Raw genomic sequence first — 18178 nt, forward strand, 5'->3', positions numbered from 1 at the left:
TTTTACATATTGGCAATGGCAATAGAAGTTACTTTTAGATTTGTTTCATTTTAATAGAATTTTGATTAACCACATAACATGAATTAAATTAAACAGTTCCATGAAAATGTGCATATGAAAATCATAACTGGCACGCAGATCAGTAGAAATGGTGCGATAACTTGGAACTCCAAATGGAAAAGGTTGCTGACCGCTGGTGTAGCCTATTACCGGCAACTTCAGGAGAGTAATGGCAGAATCTGCAAAGGCCAGCAGCAGCGGGCAGAGGGAAGAGGAGGGTGTTTTTTTTACCCCTTTTTCTCCCCAATTTCGTGATATCCTAATTGGTAGTTACAGTCTTGTCCCATCGCTGCAACTCCCGTATGGACTTGGGAGAGGAAGATCAAGAGCCACGCGTCGACGAAACCCGACCCTGCCAAGCCGCACTGCTTCTTGACACACTGCTCGCTTAACCCGGAAGCCAGCCGCACCAATGTGTCGGAGGAAACACTGTCCAACTGGCGACCGAAGTCAGCATGCATGCACCCGGCCCGCCACAAGGAGTCGCTAGAGCACAATGGGACAAGGACATCCCGGCAGGCCAAACCCTCCCCTAACCCGGACGACGCTGGGCCAATTGTGTGCCGCCTCATGGGTCTCCCGGTCACGGCCGGCTGCGACACAGCCTGAGATCGAACCCGGGTCTGTAGTGACGCCTCTAACACTGCGATGCAGAGCTTTAGACCGCTGCGCCACTCAGGAGGCCCACATTAAAAAATGTCAACCAATCGATTGGTTGAAAGAACAGACGACTCTCGGTCGACCAAGAGTTTTTTTCTTCGGGAACAGCCCTAATGTGGACACTGTGTTTATTCACCGATGCACCATACAACAAAGGCAAATCAAGATTTTCCAGGAATAGGAGTTAGGATATTCTTGGCGTCAGAGAAGATACCTATCACAGGATGCATAGCTATTTGTTCATTGAGAGTGTATAGGCCAATGAGAATCGATGTGTGTACTACAGTTTGTAAATTATTGACATAATGGAATGTAGACTTCATGGCCCCAAACCACTCATCTCTTAACTCTTTCCCTGTCCTCACAACACTATGGCATGACATCATTATACCATAAAAACATCATATCAGGATAGGGTAAGGAAATGGTACATTGGAGAATTGTAATGTAACAACATAGGCCTAGGCTACCTTCTTTCACATTATGTGGTTGCACTTTTTTACAATCCAAAACATCCACGTATAAACAACAACATGCAGGCGCACACAAACATCCACAACATCATCCCTGCCCAGACCCACCTGCTCACCCCCCGTCTTCAGCACCCATATTACTCTCCGCCACATGGCTTCAAACTGCACCATTTTGTATCTCTCCGTCGCCTACGCACTTTCAATCAATCAATCAATTTTATTTTATATAGCCCTTCTTACATCAGCTAATATCTCGAAGTGCTGTACAGAAACCCAGCCTAAAACCCCAAACAGCTAGTAATGCAGGTGTAGAAGCACGGTGGCTAGGAAAAACTCCCTAGAAAGGCGAAAACCTAGGAAGAAACCTAGAGAGGAACCAGGCTATGAGGGGTGGCCAGTCCTCTTCTGGCTGTGCCGGGTGGAGATTATAACAGAACCATGCCAAGATGTTCAAAAATGTTCATAAGTGACAAGCATGGTCAAATAATAATCAGGAATAAATCTCAGTTGGCTTTTCATAGCCGATCATTAAGAGTTTAAAACAGCAGGTCTGGGACAGGTAGGGGTTCCATAACCGCAGGCAGAACAGTTGAAACTGGAATAGCAGCAAGGCCAGGCGGACTGGGGACAGCAAGGAGTCACCACGGCCGGTAGTCCCGACGTATGGTCCTAGGGCTCAGGTCTCTCAGTTGGCTTTTCATAGCCGATCATTAAGAGTTGAAAACAGCAGGTCTGGGACAGGTAGGGGTTTCGTAGCCGCAGGCAGAACAGTTGAAACTGGAATAGCAGCAAGGCCAGGCGGACTGGGGACAGCAAGGTGTCATCATGCCCGGTAGTCCTGACGTATGGTCCTAGGGCTCAGGTTCTCAGAGAGAAAGAGAGAACGAGAGAATTAGAGAGAGCATACTTAAATTCACACAGGACACTGGATAAGACAGGAGAAGTACTCCAGGTATAACCAACTAACCCCAGCCCCCCGACACATAAACTACTGCAGCATAAATACTGGAGGCTGAGACAGGAGCGGTCCGGAGACACTGTGGCCCCATCCGAAGAAACCCCCGGACAGGGCCAAACAGGAAGGATATAACCCCACCCACTCCGCCAAAGCACAGCCCCCGCACCACTAGAGGGATATCCCCAACCACCAACTTACAATCCTGAGACAAGGCCGAGTATAGCCCACAGAGGTCTCCACCACAGCACAAACCAAGGGGGGGGGCGCCAACCCAGACAGGAAGATCACATCAGTAACTCAACCCACTCAAGTGACGCACCCCTCCCAGGGACGGCATGAAAGAGCACCAGCAAGCCAGTGACTCAGCCCCTGCAACAGGGTTAGAGGCAGAGAACCCCAGTGGAGAGGGGAACCGGCCTGGCAGAGACAGCAAGGGCTGTTCGTTGCTCCAGCCTTTCCGTTCACCTTCACACTCCTGGGCCAGACTACACTCAATCATATGACCTACTGAAGAGATAAGTCTTCAGTAAAGACTTAAAGGTTGAGACCGAGTCTGCGTCTCTCACATGGGTAGGCAGACTGTTCCATAAAAATGGAGATCTATAGGAGAAAGCCCTGCCTCCCGCTGTTTGCTTAGAAATTCTAGGGACAATTAGGAGGCCTGCGTCTTGTGACCGTAGCGTACGTATTGGTATGTACGGCAGGACCAACTCGGAAAGATAGGTAGGAGCAAGCCCATGTAACGCTTTATAGGTTAACAGTAAAACCTTGAAATCAGCCCTTGCCTTAACAGGAAGCCAGTGTAGGGAAGCTAGCACTGGAGTAATATGATCAAATTTCTTGGTTCTAGTCAGGATTCTAGCAGCCGTATTTAGCACTAACTGAAGTTTATTTAGTGCTTTATCCGGGTAGCCGGAAAATAGAGCATTGCAGTAGTCTAACCTAGAAGTAACAAATGCATGGATTAATTTTTCTGCATCATTTTTGGACAGAAAATTTCTGATTTTTGCAATGTCAACATTTAGATAATAAAGCATTTGACCTTTCCATTGTGTTAACGATGAAGGATTGATTGATTTCCAGTTTAAGTATACGTTTTCTCAAGATGATTGACGAGAAAAGTATCGTCCAACCCATTGGGTATCTCACTGCACCCTCATATGCCATGTCTTGAAATATGCAGACAGACGGATTAAAAGTAAATTGACATTGTAATACTTCTGACAGCCAACTTTCTAACTCCACACATAACTTTTTGACTTTATAGCATTCCCAGAATGCATGGATTATTGAGTCATTGTTAGTTTTACACTTAAGACATGACCCGTTGTGCTGTAGAATGTAGCATACGCATCTTCAATATGTACCCATTGTTCCTCTTTAATCCATTTAACTATATGTCACAAGTAAAATCCCTGAGTGCGAAGTTGATACAATTCCAGGTCTGGAAGGTTAAAACCACCCTCTGACTTATGAAGATGTAAAACTTTCCTTTTTATTTGATGAGTTTTATTTGCCCAGTCTGTTATGACTGAGTATACTTGTTTAAAGAATCTATTCGGTGAAGTAATTGGTTATACCAAGAATAAATATAAAAATGTTGGGAGCCATGCCATTCTGAAGAGGTTTATTCTACCTGTAAAATGTATGGGAAGATTGTTCCATTGAATTAGATCTGCTTTCATATTATAATAATAATAATAATATGCCATTTAGCAGACGCTTTTATCCAAAGCGACTTACAGTCATGTGTGCATACATTTTTGTGTATATTGTTGAGTAATGGGATAAAGTTGCCTTTATACATTTGTTGTCACTAATTTGTTGTCACTTATTAAGTATCTTAAGTATTTTATATTTGTTGTGGTCCACTTAAAGGATTGCTGTCGATCATGAGTTATCATTTTTACTATTTCCATAATTTCGTTTTTTCCCATGCAAATCTTATATCCTGAGATTTTAGAAACAACTTGATTGGAGTCCACCTGTGGTAAATTCAATTGATTGAACATGATTTGGAACGGCACACACCTGTCTATATAAGGTCCCACAGTTGACAGTGCATGTCAGAGCAAAAACCAAGCCATGAGGTTGAAGGAATTGTCCGTATGGCTCCGAGACAGGATTGTGTCGAGGCACAGATCTGGGGAAGGGTACCAAAAAATATCTGCAGCATTGAAGGTCCCCAAGAACACAGTGACCTCCATCATTCAAGTTTGGAACCACCAAGACTCGTCCTAGAGCTGGCTGCCCGGCCAAACTGAGCAATCGGGAGAGAAGGGCCTTGGTCAGGGAGGTGACCAAGAACCCGATGGTCATTCTGACAGAGCTCCAGAGTTCCTCTGTGGAGATGGGAGAACCTTCCTTAAGGACAACCATCTCTGCAGCACTCCACCTATCAGGCCTTTATGGTAGATTGGCCAGACGGAAGGCACTCCTCAGTAAAAGGCACATAACAACCGGCTTAAAGTTTGCCAAAAGGCACCTAAAGGACTCTGACCATGAGAAACAACATTCTCTTGTCTGATGAAACCAAGATTGAACTCTTTGGCCTGAATGCCAAACGTCACGTCTGGAGGAAACCTGGCACCATCCCTACGGTGAAGCATGGTGGCGGCAGCATCATGCTGTGGGTATGTTTTTCAGCGGCAGGGACTGGGAAACTAGTTAGGATCGAGGGAAAGAGGAACGGAGCAAAGTACAGAGAGATCCTTGATGAAAACCTGCTCCAGAGCACTCAGGACCTCAGACTGGGGCGAAGATTCACCTTCCAACAGGACAACGACCCTAAGCACACAGCCAAGACAACGCAGGAGTGGCTTCGGGACAAGTCTCTGAATGTCCTTGAGTGGCCCAGCCAAAGCCCGGACTTGAACCCGATTGAGCATCTCTGGAGAGACCTGAAAATAGCTGTGCAGCAACGCTCCTCATCCAACCTGACAGAGCTTGAGAGGATCTGCAGAGAAGAATGGGAGAAAATCCCCAAATACAGGTGTGCCAAGCTTGTAGCGTCATAACCAAGAAGACTCGAGGCTGTAATCGCTGCCAAAGGTGCTTCAACAAAGTACTGAGTAAAGAGTCTGAATACTTATGTAAATGTGATATTACAGATTTTTATTTGTAATACATTTGCAAACATTTCAAAAAAACTGTTTTTGTTTTGTCATTATAGGGTATTGTGTGTACAGTCGTGGTCAAAAGTTTTGAGAATGACAAGTATTGGTCTTCACAAAGTTCACTGCTTCAGTGTTATGGAGATATTTTTGCCAGATGTTACTATGGTATACTGAAGTATAATTACAAGCATTCCATAAGTGTCAAAGGCTTTTATTGACAATTATATTAAGTTTATGCAAAGAGTCAATATTTGCAGTGTTGACACTTCTTTTTTAAGACCTCTGCAATCCGCCCTGGCATGCTGTCAATTAACTTCTGGGCCACACCCTGACTGATAGCAGCCCATTCTTGCATAATCAATGCTTGGAGTTTGTCAGAATTTGTGGGTTTTTGTTTGTCCACCCGCCTCTTGAGGATCGACCACAAGTTCTCAATGGGATTAAGGTCTGGGGACTTTCCTGGCCATGGACCCAAAATGTAGACGTTTTGTTCCCCGAGCCACTTAGTTATCACTTTTGCCTTATGGCAAGGTGCTCCATCATGCTGGAAAAGGCATTGGTCGTCACCAAACTGTTCTTGGATGGTTGGGAGAAGTTGCTCTCGGAGGATGTGTTGGTACCATTCTTTATTCATGGCTGTGTTCTTAGGCAAAATTGTGAGTGAGCCCACTCCCTTGGCTGAGAAGCAACCCCACACATGAATGGTCTCAAGATGCTTTACTGTTGGCATGACACAGGACTGATGGTAGCGCTCCCCTTGTCTTCTCCGGACAAGGTGTTTTCCGGATGCCCCAAACAATCGGAAAGGGGATTCATCAGAGAAAATGACTTTATCCCAGTCTTCAGCAGTCCAATCCCTGTACCATTTGCAGAATATCAGTCTGTCCCTGATGTTTTTCCTGGAGAGAAGTGGCTTCTTTGCTGCCCTTCTTGACACCAGGCCATCCTCCAAAAGTCTTCGCCTCACTGTGCGTGCAGATGCACTCACACCTGCCTGCTGCCATTCCTGAGCAAGCTCTGCACTGGTGGTGCCCTGATCCTGCAGCTGAATCAACTTTAGGAGACAGTCCTGGCGCTTGCTGGACTTTCTTGGGCTCCCTGACGCCTTCTTCACAACAATTGGACCTCTCTCCTTGAAGTTCTTGATGATCCGATAAATGGTTGATTTGAAGCCCTTTTTGTGCAAAGCAATGATGACGGCATGTGTTTCCTTGCAGGTAACCATGGTTAACAGAGGAAGAACAATGATTTCAAGCACCACCCTCCTTTTAAAGCTTCCAGTCTGTTATTCTAACTCAATCAGCATGACAGAGTGATCTCCAGTCTTGTCCTCGTCAACACTCTCACCTGTGTTAACGAGAGAATCACTGACATGATGGCAGCTGGTCCTTTTGTGGCAGGGCTGAAATGCAGTGGAAATGTTTTTTTGGGGGATTAAGTTCATTTTCATGGCAAAGAGGGACTTTGCAATTAATTGCAATTCATCTGATCACTCTTCATGACATTCTGGAGTATATGCAAATTGCCATCATCAAAACTGAGGCAGCAGACTTTGTGAAAATTAGTATTTGTGTCATTCTCAAAACTTTTGACCACGACTGTACATGTTGAGATAAGCATAGTATAAAGCATAGTATAAAAAAACGATTTAATCAATTTCAGAATACTTTCCGAATGCACTGTATGAGCTTTGTTCAGATGTTGAAATCAAGTGGCCTACCTTATTATTCAGAATGAGAACGAGTTGCCAATTACTTATATAATAGTTTTATGCTTATTTCACATTTATAAAACACAGACTAAACAGCTACTATAACAACCTTTATTTGACTAAAATGCTGCTAGCGATACGTGGTACCGTAACGCACGTGCGCAACAAACTGAGCATACATTTTCCAGAATGAATGTTCATTGGTACATCCGTTTCAGTAGTGTCTGCTCTGTTCGAAATTTAAGGAGTTGAAACATAAACAGGGTATGGTTCGAAAGGTTCACTTCTCCTCTTACAGTAAAATAATGTCTCCATGTGTTTCGGTGTCCATATGACCGATTCAGTTGGATCAAACCTCAAATGCAAATAGCGAGTTGAAACCATTTGTCAGAGAGAAAGAAGTGATCTTTCATTTTTGTTGTTGTGAGTGGTAGGGGGAGGGGCTTTGGAGAAAGAGGCGAAGCAAGAGATTAATTTACAGTGTACATTCAATTAATATATAGTGGATGGTGGGGGTCTACTTGGGGAGAGTGGGTCCACCGAGAGACTGAAGTGAGATGAGTGGAGGCCCCACAGACAAGTGTCTGATGCCCTCCCAGTCACCCCATCCCCATCCCCCGGAAAGAGCCCCTCTCCACTCTCACCAATAACCACCATTGAATCTTAGCTATAATGACAAACTCGACATCTTCTCCTAATCTATCCAGAACTCTTATTCATTTTACAGCAGGTTTGCAAGTCACAAAAATAAATTAAATGACATTGTAGTATAGTTAAATACTTCCTTCTCTCTCTCCCAAGCCATACCCATCCCTCTCCAGCTCCCTCTCCCTGCTTTCTCCCCCCTTTACCCCACCCAAGCCAAGCTTGTCACAACCTCCTATCTTTTCCCACCCTCCCTACCTCTCTGACACACTTACACCCATTTCCGCCCAACATATACCCTATGCATCCAAACACCCATTCTCTCCCACCCTCCTACACATATTCATATTCACCACCTATCACCAGTTTTAACCGGCAGGTAGACTAGCGGTTAAGAGCGTTGGGCCAGTAACCGAAAGGTCGCTGGTTCGAATCCCTGAGCCGACTAGGTGAAAAATCTGTCTGTGCCCTCGTGCAAGGCACTTTACCCTAATTGCTCCTGTAAGTCGTTCTGGATAAGAGCATCTGCTAAATGACCCAAATAAATATATACAGTACCAGTCAAAAGTTTGGACACACCTACTCATTCCAGGGTTTTTCTTTATTTTCACTATTTTCTACATTGTAGAATAATAGTGAAGACATCACTATGAAATAACACATATGGAATCATGTAGTAACCAAAAAAGTGTTATAATATTTTATATTTGAAATTCTTCAAAGTAGCCACCCTTTGCGTTCATGACAGCTTTGCACACTCTTGGCATTCTCTCAACCATCTTCATGAGGTAGTCACCTGGAATGCATTTCAATTAGCAGATGTGCCTTCTTAAAAGTTAATTTGTGGAATTTATTTCCTTCTTAATGCATTTGAGCCAATCAGTTCTGTGACAAGGTAGGGGGGTATACAGAAGATAGCCCTATTTGGTAAAAGACCAAGTCCATATTATGGCAAGAACAGCTAAAATGAGCAAAGAGAAATTACAGTCCATCATTACTTTAAGACATGAAGTTGAGTCAATCCCGAAAATGTCAAGAATTTAGAAAGTTTCTTCAAGTGCAGTCGCAAAAACCATCAAGCGCTATGATGAAACTGGCTCTCATGAGGACCGCCACAGGAAAGTAAAACCCAGAGTTACCTCTGCTGCAGAGGATAAGTTCATTAGCGCTACCAGCCTCAGAAATTGCAGCACAAATCAATGCTTCACAGGGTTCAAGTAACAGACACATCTCAACATCAACTGTTCAGAGGAGACTGCGTGAATCAGGCCTTCATGGTCGAATTGCTGGTTCAAACCACTACTAAAGGACACAAATAATAAGAAGAGACTTGCTTAGGCAAAGAAACACGAGCAATGGACATTAGACCGGTGGAAATCTGTACTTTGGTCTGATGAGTCCAAATTTGAGATTTTTGGTTCCATCCGCTGTCTTTGTGAGACGCAGAGTCTGTGAACGGATGATCTCTGCATGTGTGGTTCCCAACGTGAAGCATGGAGGAGGAGGTGTGATGGTGCTTTGCTGGTGATACTGTCTGTGATTTATTTAGAATTCAAGGCACACTTAACCAGCATGGCTACCACAGCATTCTGCAGCGATACGCCATCCCATCTGGTTTGGGCTTAGTGGGACTATCATTTGTTTTTCAACAGGACAATGACCCAACACACCTCCAGGCTGTGTAAGGGCTATTTTACCAAGAAGGAGAGTGATGGAGTGCTGCATCAGATGACCTGACCTCCACAATCCCCCGACCCCAACCCAATTGAGATGGTTTGGGGTGAAGGAAAAGCAGCCAACAAGTGCTCAGCATATGCGGGAACTCCTTCAAGACTGTTGGAAAAGCATTCCAGGTGAAGCTGGTTGAGAGAATGCCAAGAGTGTGCATAGCTGTTATCAAGGCAAAGGTTGGCTACTTAGAAGAATATAAAATGTATTTTGATTTGTTTAACACTTTTTTGGGTACTACATGATTCCATATGTGTTATTTCATAGTTATTCTACAATGTAGAAAATAGTAAAAATAAAGAAAAACCCTTAAATGAGTAGGTGTGTCCAAACTTTTGACTGGTACTGTATATATATATTTTTATATACAAACACATACCCACACACACGCACATCCATAAAACAGTTATTGACATATATGCACTTACTGTTTCAGCATGACTATGTAGTAACAGTCAACTTCTCCTTTACAACATATTACCTAGATCTGCTCATCTGTGTGGCTATTGCTTGATAAAACAGTGAAACGCTAGGTCCTTGCAATACATCAGTATCTTCTACAGACAGCTATTGAATCCATGGCAGAAGCTTTCCAACACCTATCCAACAATGCGTACAAAGTGATCAGGCACTCACCGATAGACCACTTCTCATTCAGCCGCCTCTCAGCAAGGTTGTGCACCAGTTGGATCTCGTAGTCTTGGTCGCGGCTCCCCCTAGAGGCCTGGAGAACCTTAACACCCGTGGACAGCTTGATGTAGTCTTCGTAGTAATATCCCCACGCAGCCAGAGAGAGCTGCAACTGGCTGTCAAACTGGGCTAGATCATCCAAATTCATACAACCCAAGGTCTTCAGTCTTCATTTGGACCACAGTGCAACATGGTCAAACAGAGAGAAAAACTGTCAATTTTATTCATTTCACCTCTAGCATGGCCACAGTCTCACACAGGACAACACAGAGAGCGACTGAACAAGAAGAACCTGACTTTAAACAGGGCTGTGGTCTGTTAGCTAGTGCCTTAAATAGGCTTCTGTGTACTCTACCATGCACGCAAAGCAAATATTGGTTTATCACCTTGTTCTGCACTGCACCATAGTAAACGTAACATGATCTACTAAGTTACATTTACATTAAGCCTTAAAGGGGCAATCTGCAGTTCAAACAACAACAAAGCGGTCAAACCGCCACTGATTTGGTAAATAGCTGAGGGATGGGGCTGGATAAATGTAACCACTCTTAAATTCATAGACAAAGCTATGGATGCAAGGAGATCAAATGAGATCAAAATTACAGTTTTAACCATGTTGAGGCAATACCATGTTTGTTTACCATTACTTTGTTTAGAAATAAAGGAGTAAAACAAGTTTACATTTTGGGTTCTGATGGGGTAAGAAGATTAACTATGCTCATGAGGGATTTATAAGTTATATTCTTCAAGAATCAAATGGGTATTAATCATGAATTTAAAAGTCCAGAAATGGATGTAGCAATCACAGATTGTCTCTTCAAGAGTTATATAAACATTAGAACGTCAGATAGTCATAGTGTGGTATGTATTGAGTCATGATGGAAATGGATTAGTATTCCTATGACAGATGTATTAAATGGTATAGTGTAATCTACTCAAGGAGCAAAAGCTTTCCAGGGTTGACAGCTGCTGTAGCCACAATAAACACAGTATAGTAACCACTATAACCCAGCTGCTCATGTTTACAATACATTACTTTAGGTAGGGAGTGTCAGTGCTTAGACAGACGTGAGCTCATCCTGTACTACAGAATCTGCAAAGAGGATGTCAAGTTTACAATCCCCTCTGTATGACTAACCTTTGTATCACATTAAAAGATATGAATGTGATACAACTGAAAATAGAAAACATTTGTCTTTATTTATTCATACATAAAAACAGTTAGTTTCTACTATTATACAGAAAGGCCTATATGCTGTCTGACTACAGTTGAACTGAGTCCACTGAGAGCTACCCCCACATCTGCAGGATTGCAGAACATCGACTACTATATTGTATGTGTAACAGCCCCTTAAGAGCACTCATTACTGCAGTGACCCTCTGAAACACTGCAGCCTCCTGAGCTCAATGTCACCAAGTGCAGCCAGCCATGAATGGGGAGTCTGCCCCCAAGTGGCCAAAAAAGCAGACACAAAGCAGTATCTGTTCTATGGTTGTTATTTTCAGCCATGTAGCCCATCTCTCAGTGAAAGAGACCTCTCAGTGTTTCACGAAATGACTGAATTCTGTTAGATATAAGTGCAGAATTGTGTAGTAATGTTAGCTGTGTTTATGTGATGAGTTTGAATCTGCCCATGACAGGTGAGAGGTAGGTAGTACTATGCTAATAACATGGTGGTGGTATGCTTACGTATGATAGTAGTGGTCAAGGCTCTGAGAGCAAAGCCACTCCTGGAAGGCAAAGTCTCGCAGCAGCTGGATGTGAGCCTCTGCGATGTCCCTCCAGCGCCGCTTCTCTCTCACCACGTCCTCCAGACGAGTCAGAACACTCAGGCTCAGCTCCTCCAGAGTCTCCACATCTACACAAACAGATGCAGACAGACAAAGGCAAATCAGCCAGAGCAGAGCAGACATGCCAGGATGAGGATCTATTCTAGTCTATAGCCTTATCACAAATAAATACACCTCAGCATTACCATAATGAGGCGAACATAAGAACATATTAAATCACTGAAACGACAACATCATGCGCTACAGGAAATTACACCAAGAACTGTACCTCTTCAATGGCAGAAGATAAGCTGTCGAGAAGGAATTTCACCCATTGGCCTAACCTTTGTTTAAATGCCCTTTGAACTGTGGTAGACTTTTGTGCAAACTCCAATGGATGAGAAAATTCAAAGAGAATCAATTATGGGATGCTGTTTATTAACTACAGAGCAAATAAATGAAGATTTGACTGTGTATGGCTGCAATTACATTAGCCTCCTTCCCATCAGCAATAGTTCACAGATGCCAAACTGCCACTGAAGATGTTCCATGTCATTCATAAACACTGAATAATCTCAAAGAGTGGCGGCTATTTTCTCAACTGACCTTCAAATAAGTGTTTGTATTCGGAGAGACTGTGGCCTTGAATCCATTCTTCGATCTGACTTTCTTTGCCTTTCTTCCAGCGCACTTCCCAGAAGAAAATCCACGAGACTGAGCAGAAGAGGAAGGTCAGCAAAAAGCGGCGGTCCATCAGACCATCTTCAGCCAGGACTCAGACTCCTCTGCTCCTCACAAAGGCTAGGCCAGGTCCAAAATACTGCACAATAAAGTCTCAAATTATCTTAATTCTCCAGCTTCTTCACTTGGAAAGACCTAGAGCAACAACAACAAAAAACATGACAGGTATAAGTCCGGCAGTTCATAAAGAATTAACCTAAACAATGACTGAGACAATTAAAAACTTGTGACCATGCTCATCTAGCTACTCAGACACTGTCACTAATCAGTAGCAGCATAGCCAAGAAGACATGAATGAATATTAATGTGTCACACTGGAGGAGTGTTGGGTGATGGGATAGGACATGTAATCCAGATGACTGAAATATGCATGAACTGGCAAGTGTCCTAAAGGGTCTCATTACTTTAATGTCATAATCTAAACCAAAGACCACCATAGTGATAAAAACATAAACTAAATGCATTGTGGCAACACCCATAGCCAGACTGTCTACAAAAACAACATCCCTACAAGATACCTATTTGTTGTCAGCCCCCCTTTGGAAGCCTTCATCAAGGTTGAAATGATACCTGCATTGATTTACATATGCCCCCTATGAATGACAACTAGGTCGAGGAAGCTAGGCTATTTCAATAAGGAGGTATTCTGACAGCATATCACAGAGTGCTGTTTGCTAAAGATCTGACGAGAAATGACAAATCTGGAATGGTGAAAGGTTTGGCAATACTGCATAGCTTCAGTAATCAATATGACTAGAAACTGGCTCTTGGGGTTAACTTGTCCTGCTAACGTTACCTGGCTGGTTGGGAAAGTAAGGCGATCAATTAATGGAACAACAACAGCAGCACCTAGTTATGTCGTTATCTCGCTACTACATGCATGCATGCATGCATGCGTGTGTGTGTGTGTGTGTGTGCGTGTGTGCGTGTAGAACGGAGAGCCGTAGGCTACGGCGTAGCTAATAACGACCATCATTTTCAACGTGATTAACATGTCTTAGGGCTATGCAAAATTAACAAAACTGGCAGGGATGAATTTATAGCTAGCTACAACATGATTTTAGCTAACGTCAGTTAGCTACACAAATAACATGTCGCATCATCAATTCCTTCAGAACAAGTGCATGATAGCTAGCTAACGTTAGTTACTGATAGCTAGCCTATGCTAGCTAGCTACGTTAACCGTCAATGTCAACGCAAAATAGAAATGTGGTATTCCAAAGCCAAATTCAGTGTTTCAAAACAAATGTGATAATTCACCCCTCACTCATAGCTACGTCAAATACCAATTTAAATACATTACATAGCTAATACAACGTTCATTTGAACAATAACACTTATCCTACCTTGTGTGTATTTAATAGCCAGCAGCAACCGGAAGTCGAAATGTGCAAGGCAACAAACGTCTATTGTTGATGACGTACAAACACACTTACACTAGGGCTAGCGACATACAACAAGTCAGCTGTTGGATAACAAATCATGGTAAAATCGTACTTTAACTTATCATATTATAATGACATGATAACATGTATATAGTGGTTGTTGATTTAGCTGTTTGTATTATAATGACATGATAACTGTTTGAATGATTGAACATGTGTTTCAGTTGTTGTTGATGGAAGTTCGTATGTTTTGTTTTGCTCTAATACTATTAGTACTAGCTTAGCGAACGTAACGTGAATTTCTCGATTAACCCGTAGCTAGCTAGTAGTTTACGTTATAGTTTTTCTTTTTTGCTCTGACTGTATTATTCCCGTATGTGTATTTCAGGGGAAACAGAAGACTAAAAAGTTTGCTTCAATGAAGAGGATGATAAGTTTGAAAGATCAGAGAATGTGAGTTGCTAGCATGCTATGTTACTACCGCCGGTAGACACGAATATGAATGTTGTACTTTCTGCACAGGTTCATAACACACACCATTTAGCGAGCTAACGTTAGTTGACTTACAAACCATGCCAACTTTGTATATACAAATTGTCAAGCTAACAAATTGGCATGGATTGTCAGAATAAATAATTAGCTAGCCAGTTTGCTTACTAATTGTTCATACATTCCTTTCTTTACTTTGAATAAGACATAGCTATCTTATCAATCATGTTCTCTCCAGTTTCATTTCCATGGTAATGACTGTGTTTCTTTAGAAAAGAGAAAGACCGTGCCAAAGTACAGGTGAAAAAGAAGAAAGATCCTTCAGAAATAAAGGAAAAAGAAGTATAAGTACATCCGAGTAAACAAATACAAACGTACCAATAGCTCTTAACTGATATTCAATATATTGTCAACACATGATTGATTATAAGTTGATACCTTCTTACTGTGTGTTCACACATTCCTTTCCTACCTGCAGGCCAAAATACCCATCATGCCTGTTCTTCCAGTACAACACTCAGCTTGGTCCCCCTTATCACATCCTCGTCGACACCAATTTCATAAACTTCTCCATCAAGGCTAAACTCGACATAGTTCAGTCAATGATGGACTGCCTGTACGCCAAATGTGAGTATCTGGAAAAGTTTATTCAGCTGAAACTCAATTAATGTAACCCTATTAGGCAATAACTGTATATTTTAAATTATTATCTTGCTTGTTATCAAGGTATCCCATGCATCACAGACTGTGTAATGGCTGAGATAGAGAAACTGGGGATGAAGTATCGAGTTGCTCTAAGGTAACTAGCCTGTTGTGAAGACCAACACCCAGATACATCTAGACATATAGAGACATAAAAACATGATCAGAGCACAGGAGGTTGGTGGCACCTTAATTGGGGAGGACGGGCACATGGTAATGGCTGGAGCGGAATAGTGGAACGGTATCAACAACATAAAACACATGGTTTCCATGTGTTTGATGCCAATTCTATACGCTCTGTTCCAGCCATTATTGTGAACCGTCCTCCCCTCAGCAACTTCCACTCGATCAGAGGGTTATTATTGACAGATAAATATTTGTCTCGCTGTAGGATAGCCAAGGATCCTCGGTTCGAACGACTGCCATGCACCCACAAAGGAACTTACGCTGATGACTGCTTAGTTCAAAGGGTAACACAGGTAATGTAGTTTAATGTACTAAATTGACTATATATTATACTGATCAAAAATATAAACGCAACATGTAAAGTGTTGGTCCCATGTTTCATAAGTTGAAATAAAAGATCCCAGAAATGATCCATATGCACAAAAAGCTTATTTCTCTCAAATTGTGTAAACAAATTAGTTTGTATCCTTGTTAGTGAGCATTTATCATTTCCAGGATAATCCATCCACCTCACAGGTGTGGCTTATTAAAAAGCTGATTTAACAGCATGATCATTGCACAGGTGCACCTTGTGCTGGGAACAATAAAAGGCCACTCTAAAATGTGCAGTTTTGTCACACAACACAATGGCACAGATGTCTCAAGTTTTGAGGGAGCATCCAATTGGCATGCTGACTGCATGAATGTCCACAGGGTTCGCACAAGCTGCTTAAAGTACTTGAATTTGCCACACATTCAAGTACTGCAATACCTTGAAAATCAGAAATGTTCTCAAGTTGGTACTTTAATTAAACTGCACCTTTTTTTTTAAGGTATCTGTGACCAACATATGCATATATGTATTCCCTGTCATGTGAAGTCCATAGATTAGGGCCTCATTTATTTATTTCAATTGACTGATTACCTTATATGAACTGTGATCTTTGAAATTGTTCCGTGCTGCATTTTATATTTTTGTTCAGTGTATATTAGGTGAACCCTCTAGTCATTAGAACACTGGTTTTATACCAGAGCATCAATTCAATTGTGTGTCTTTCACAGCACAAGTGCTACATCCTGGCAACTGTGGACAGAGACCTGAAGAGAAGAATCAGAAAGATCCCAGGAGTACCCATCATGTACATCTCCAACCATAGGTCAGAATTAACATTATATTATTAGTGTTTAATGGGTCATTTATGTGGCTATAACTACGTTTATAACTAGGTAATATATAGCAAATATTATACACTGAGTATACCTAACTTTAGGAACACCTTTCTAATATTGAGCCCCACCCCCTTTGCCCTCAGAACAGCCTACATTTGTTGGCGCATGGACTCTACAAGGTGTCGAAAGCGTTCCACAAGGATGCTGGCCCATGTTGACTCCAATGCTTCCCACAGTTGTGTCAAGTTGGCTGGATGTCCTTTGGGTGGTGGACCATTCTTGATACACACAGGAAACTGTTGAGTGTGAAAAACCCAGCAGCGTTGCAGTTCTTGACACAAACCAGTGCGCCTGGAACCTACTACCATACCCCGTTCAAAGGCACTTCAATCTTTTGTCTTGCCCGTTCACCCTCTGAATGGCACACATACACAATCCATGTCTCAATTGTCTCAAGGCTTAAAAGTCCTTCTTTACCCTGTCTACACTGATTTTGCAGTGGATTTAACAAGTGACATCAATAAGGGATCATGGCGTTCACCTGGATTCAGTCTGTCATGGAAAGAGCAGGTGTTCTTGATGTTTTGTATACTCAGTGTATGGCAATAAAATGTATAGCAAGATAAAATACCTTATACTATGACATTTAAACCATGTATAACACATTTTTTTTTCACAGGTTCAACATTGAAAGAATGCCTGATGACTATGGTGCTCCAAGATTTTAACATTCAATGGATGGAATTTAAATTCCAGTTGGACTGTGGCTTCTGTCGAGGAGGATTTGATTTGTTTGGAGGATTTGATTTGTTTACCTGCTTATTGTATATTATCAAAGGACTTGAGTTTATGCTGGGTTTTATTTTGTGAAAACAGGAATGACAGAATAATATTTTTTGCAAGCTTAAAGTCCAGCTGTGTAATTCTTACCAATCCAAACACATTTTTTGTTCCATAAAAGTGCAATAAATTAATAAAAGAAAAGTAAAATGTATCCAGTTTATTTTTCTGCCATAGTGTGAAGATGTAGGCTATCCTTAGTCCTAGAGTTTTGATAACTTGGAGAATGCATTTATTATACAGTAAGCTCTTCATCTGCTCTGAGTGTAAAGTATCGAAGAATGGTGCTAATACCATCTATTTGCTGTTAAATGTTTATATAATACCTGCCCACTTTTGTGCTGGCATTATATCAAGTTCCTGCAAGCCCTTGCATTTCACAGTTTATTTATTAATAGACTAGTGTAGTTTCAGCTCAATATTTGTGTGTAAAGCAGAGGAAATTAAGTTTGGTTTACACCACCCACGGACTAGACGAAATGTGCATGTCGCCGAAAATGTAATCCGTCAGATAGAGCATGCGCAGCTGCTGGGAAATGGGAGTGTCTGAGCGGCTCAATATTGTAGCAGGCATGAGATCAGCGCTCGCGACTGTGTAGTCATGGGCGTTCAAACTGGACAATGACTTGGACTGACAAGAAGAATATGATGTAAAATGGACTAGACTGAAATGAGGCCACCGACTAAGCGGAGTGTCGAAGAAATGTCCAATCTAATCTTTCCCGGCGTTTTGGATATAGACGGAATCACCTCTCTGGGATAACGGTGCCGGGTATTAGTGATTTGTAATATAGTAGTTTGTTGTGGCCTACCCTGTTGGAAGACTGCTATTTTTCCCCATTATGTTGTAGGCATTATGTTTATTCATCATTTTC

General features: G+C 42.2%; 2 protein-coding genes across 2 annotated transcripts in view; one reads left to right on the forward strand and one right to left on the reverse strand.

The window, feature by feature from the left end:
- Window positions 1-13107, reverse strand: part of LOC311102771 (apoptosis-resistant E3 ubiquitin protein ligase 1-like) — a 28538-nt gene extending 15431 nt beyond the window's left edge. The window contains exons 1-4 of the mRNA XM_084144173.1: window positions 13071-13107; window positions 12418-12687; window positions 11732-11900; window positions 9988-10208 (exon numbers count right to left, since the gene is read on the reverse strand). Coding sequence (XP_084000299.1) covers window positions 9988-10208; window positions 11732-11900; window positions 12418-12565 — 538 coding nt within the window. The 5' untranslated portion in view covers window positions 12566-12687; window positions 13071-13107. The remainder of the gene's footprint in view (window positions 1-9987; window positions 10209-11731; window positions 11901-12417; window positions 12688-13070) is intronic.
- Window positions 13108-13962: 855 nt separating this feature from the next.
- Window positions 13963-17439, forward strand: LOC311102352 (rRNA-processing protein FCF1 homolog). Its single transcript, XM_084143668.1, has 8 exons — window positions 13963-14037; window positions 14326-14390; window positions 14699-14770; window positions 14905-15053; window positions 15153-15225; window positions 15520-15607; window positions 16356-16450; window positions 17143-17439. Exons 1-8 carry the CDS (start codon window positions 14035-14037, stop codon window positions 17189-17191), a joined length of 594 nt encoding a protein of 197 aa, XP_083999794.1. The 5' UTR covers window positions 13963-14034; the 3' UTR covers window positions 17192-17439.
- Window positions 17440-18178: the final 739 nt, after the last annotated feature.

Source organism: Coregonus lavaretus (genome assembly GCF_964263955.1).
Source record: "Coregonus lavaretus genome assembly, chromosome: 27".
In the NCBI taxonomy this organism is placed as follows: domain Eukaryota; kingdom Metazoa; phylum Chordata; class Actinopteri; order Salmoniformes; family Salmonidae; genus Coregonus; species Coregonus lavaretus.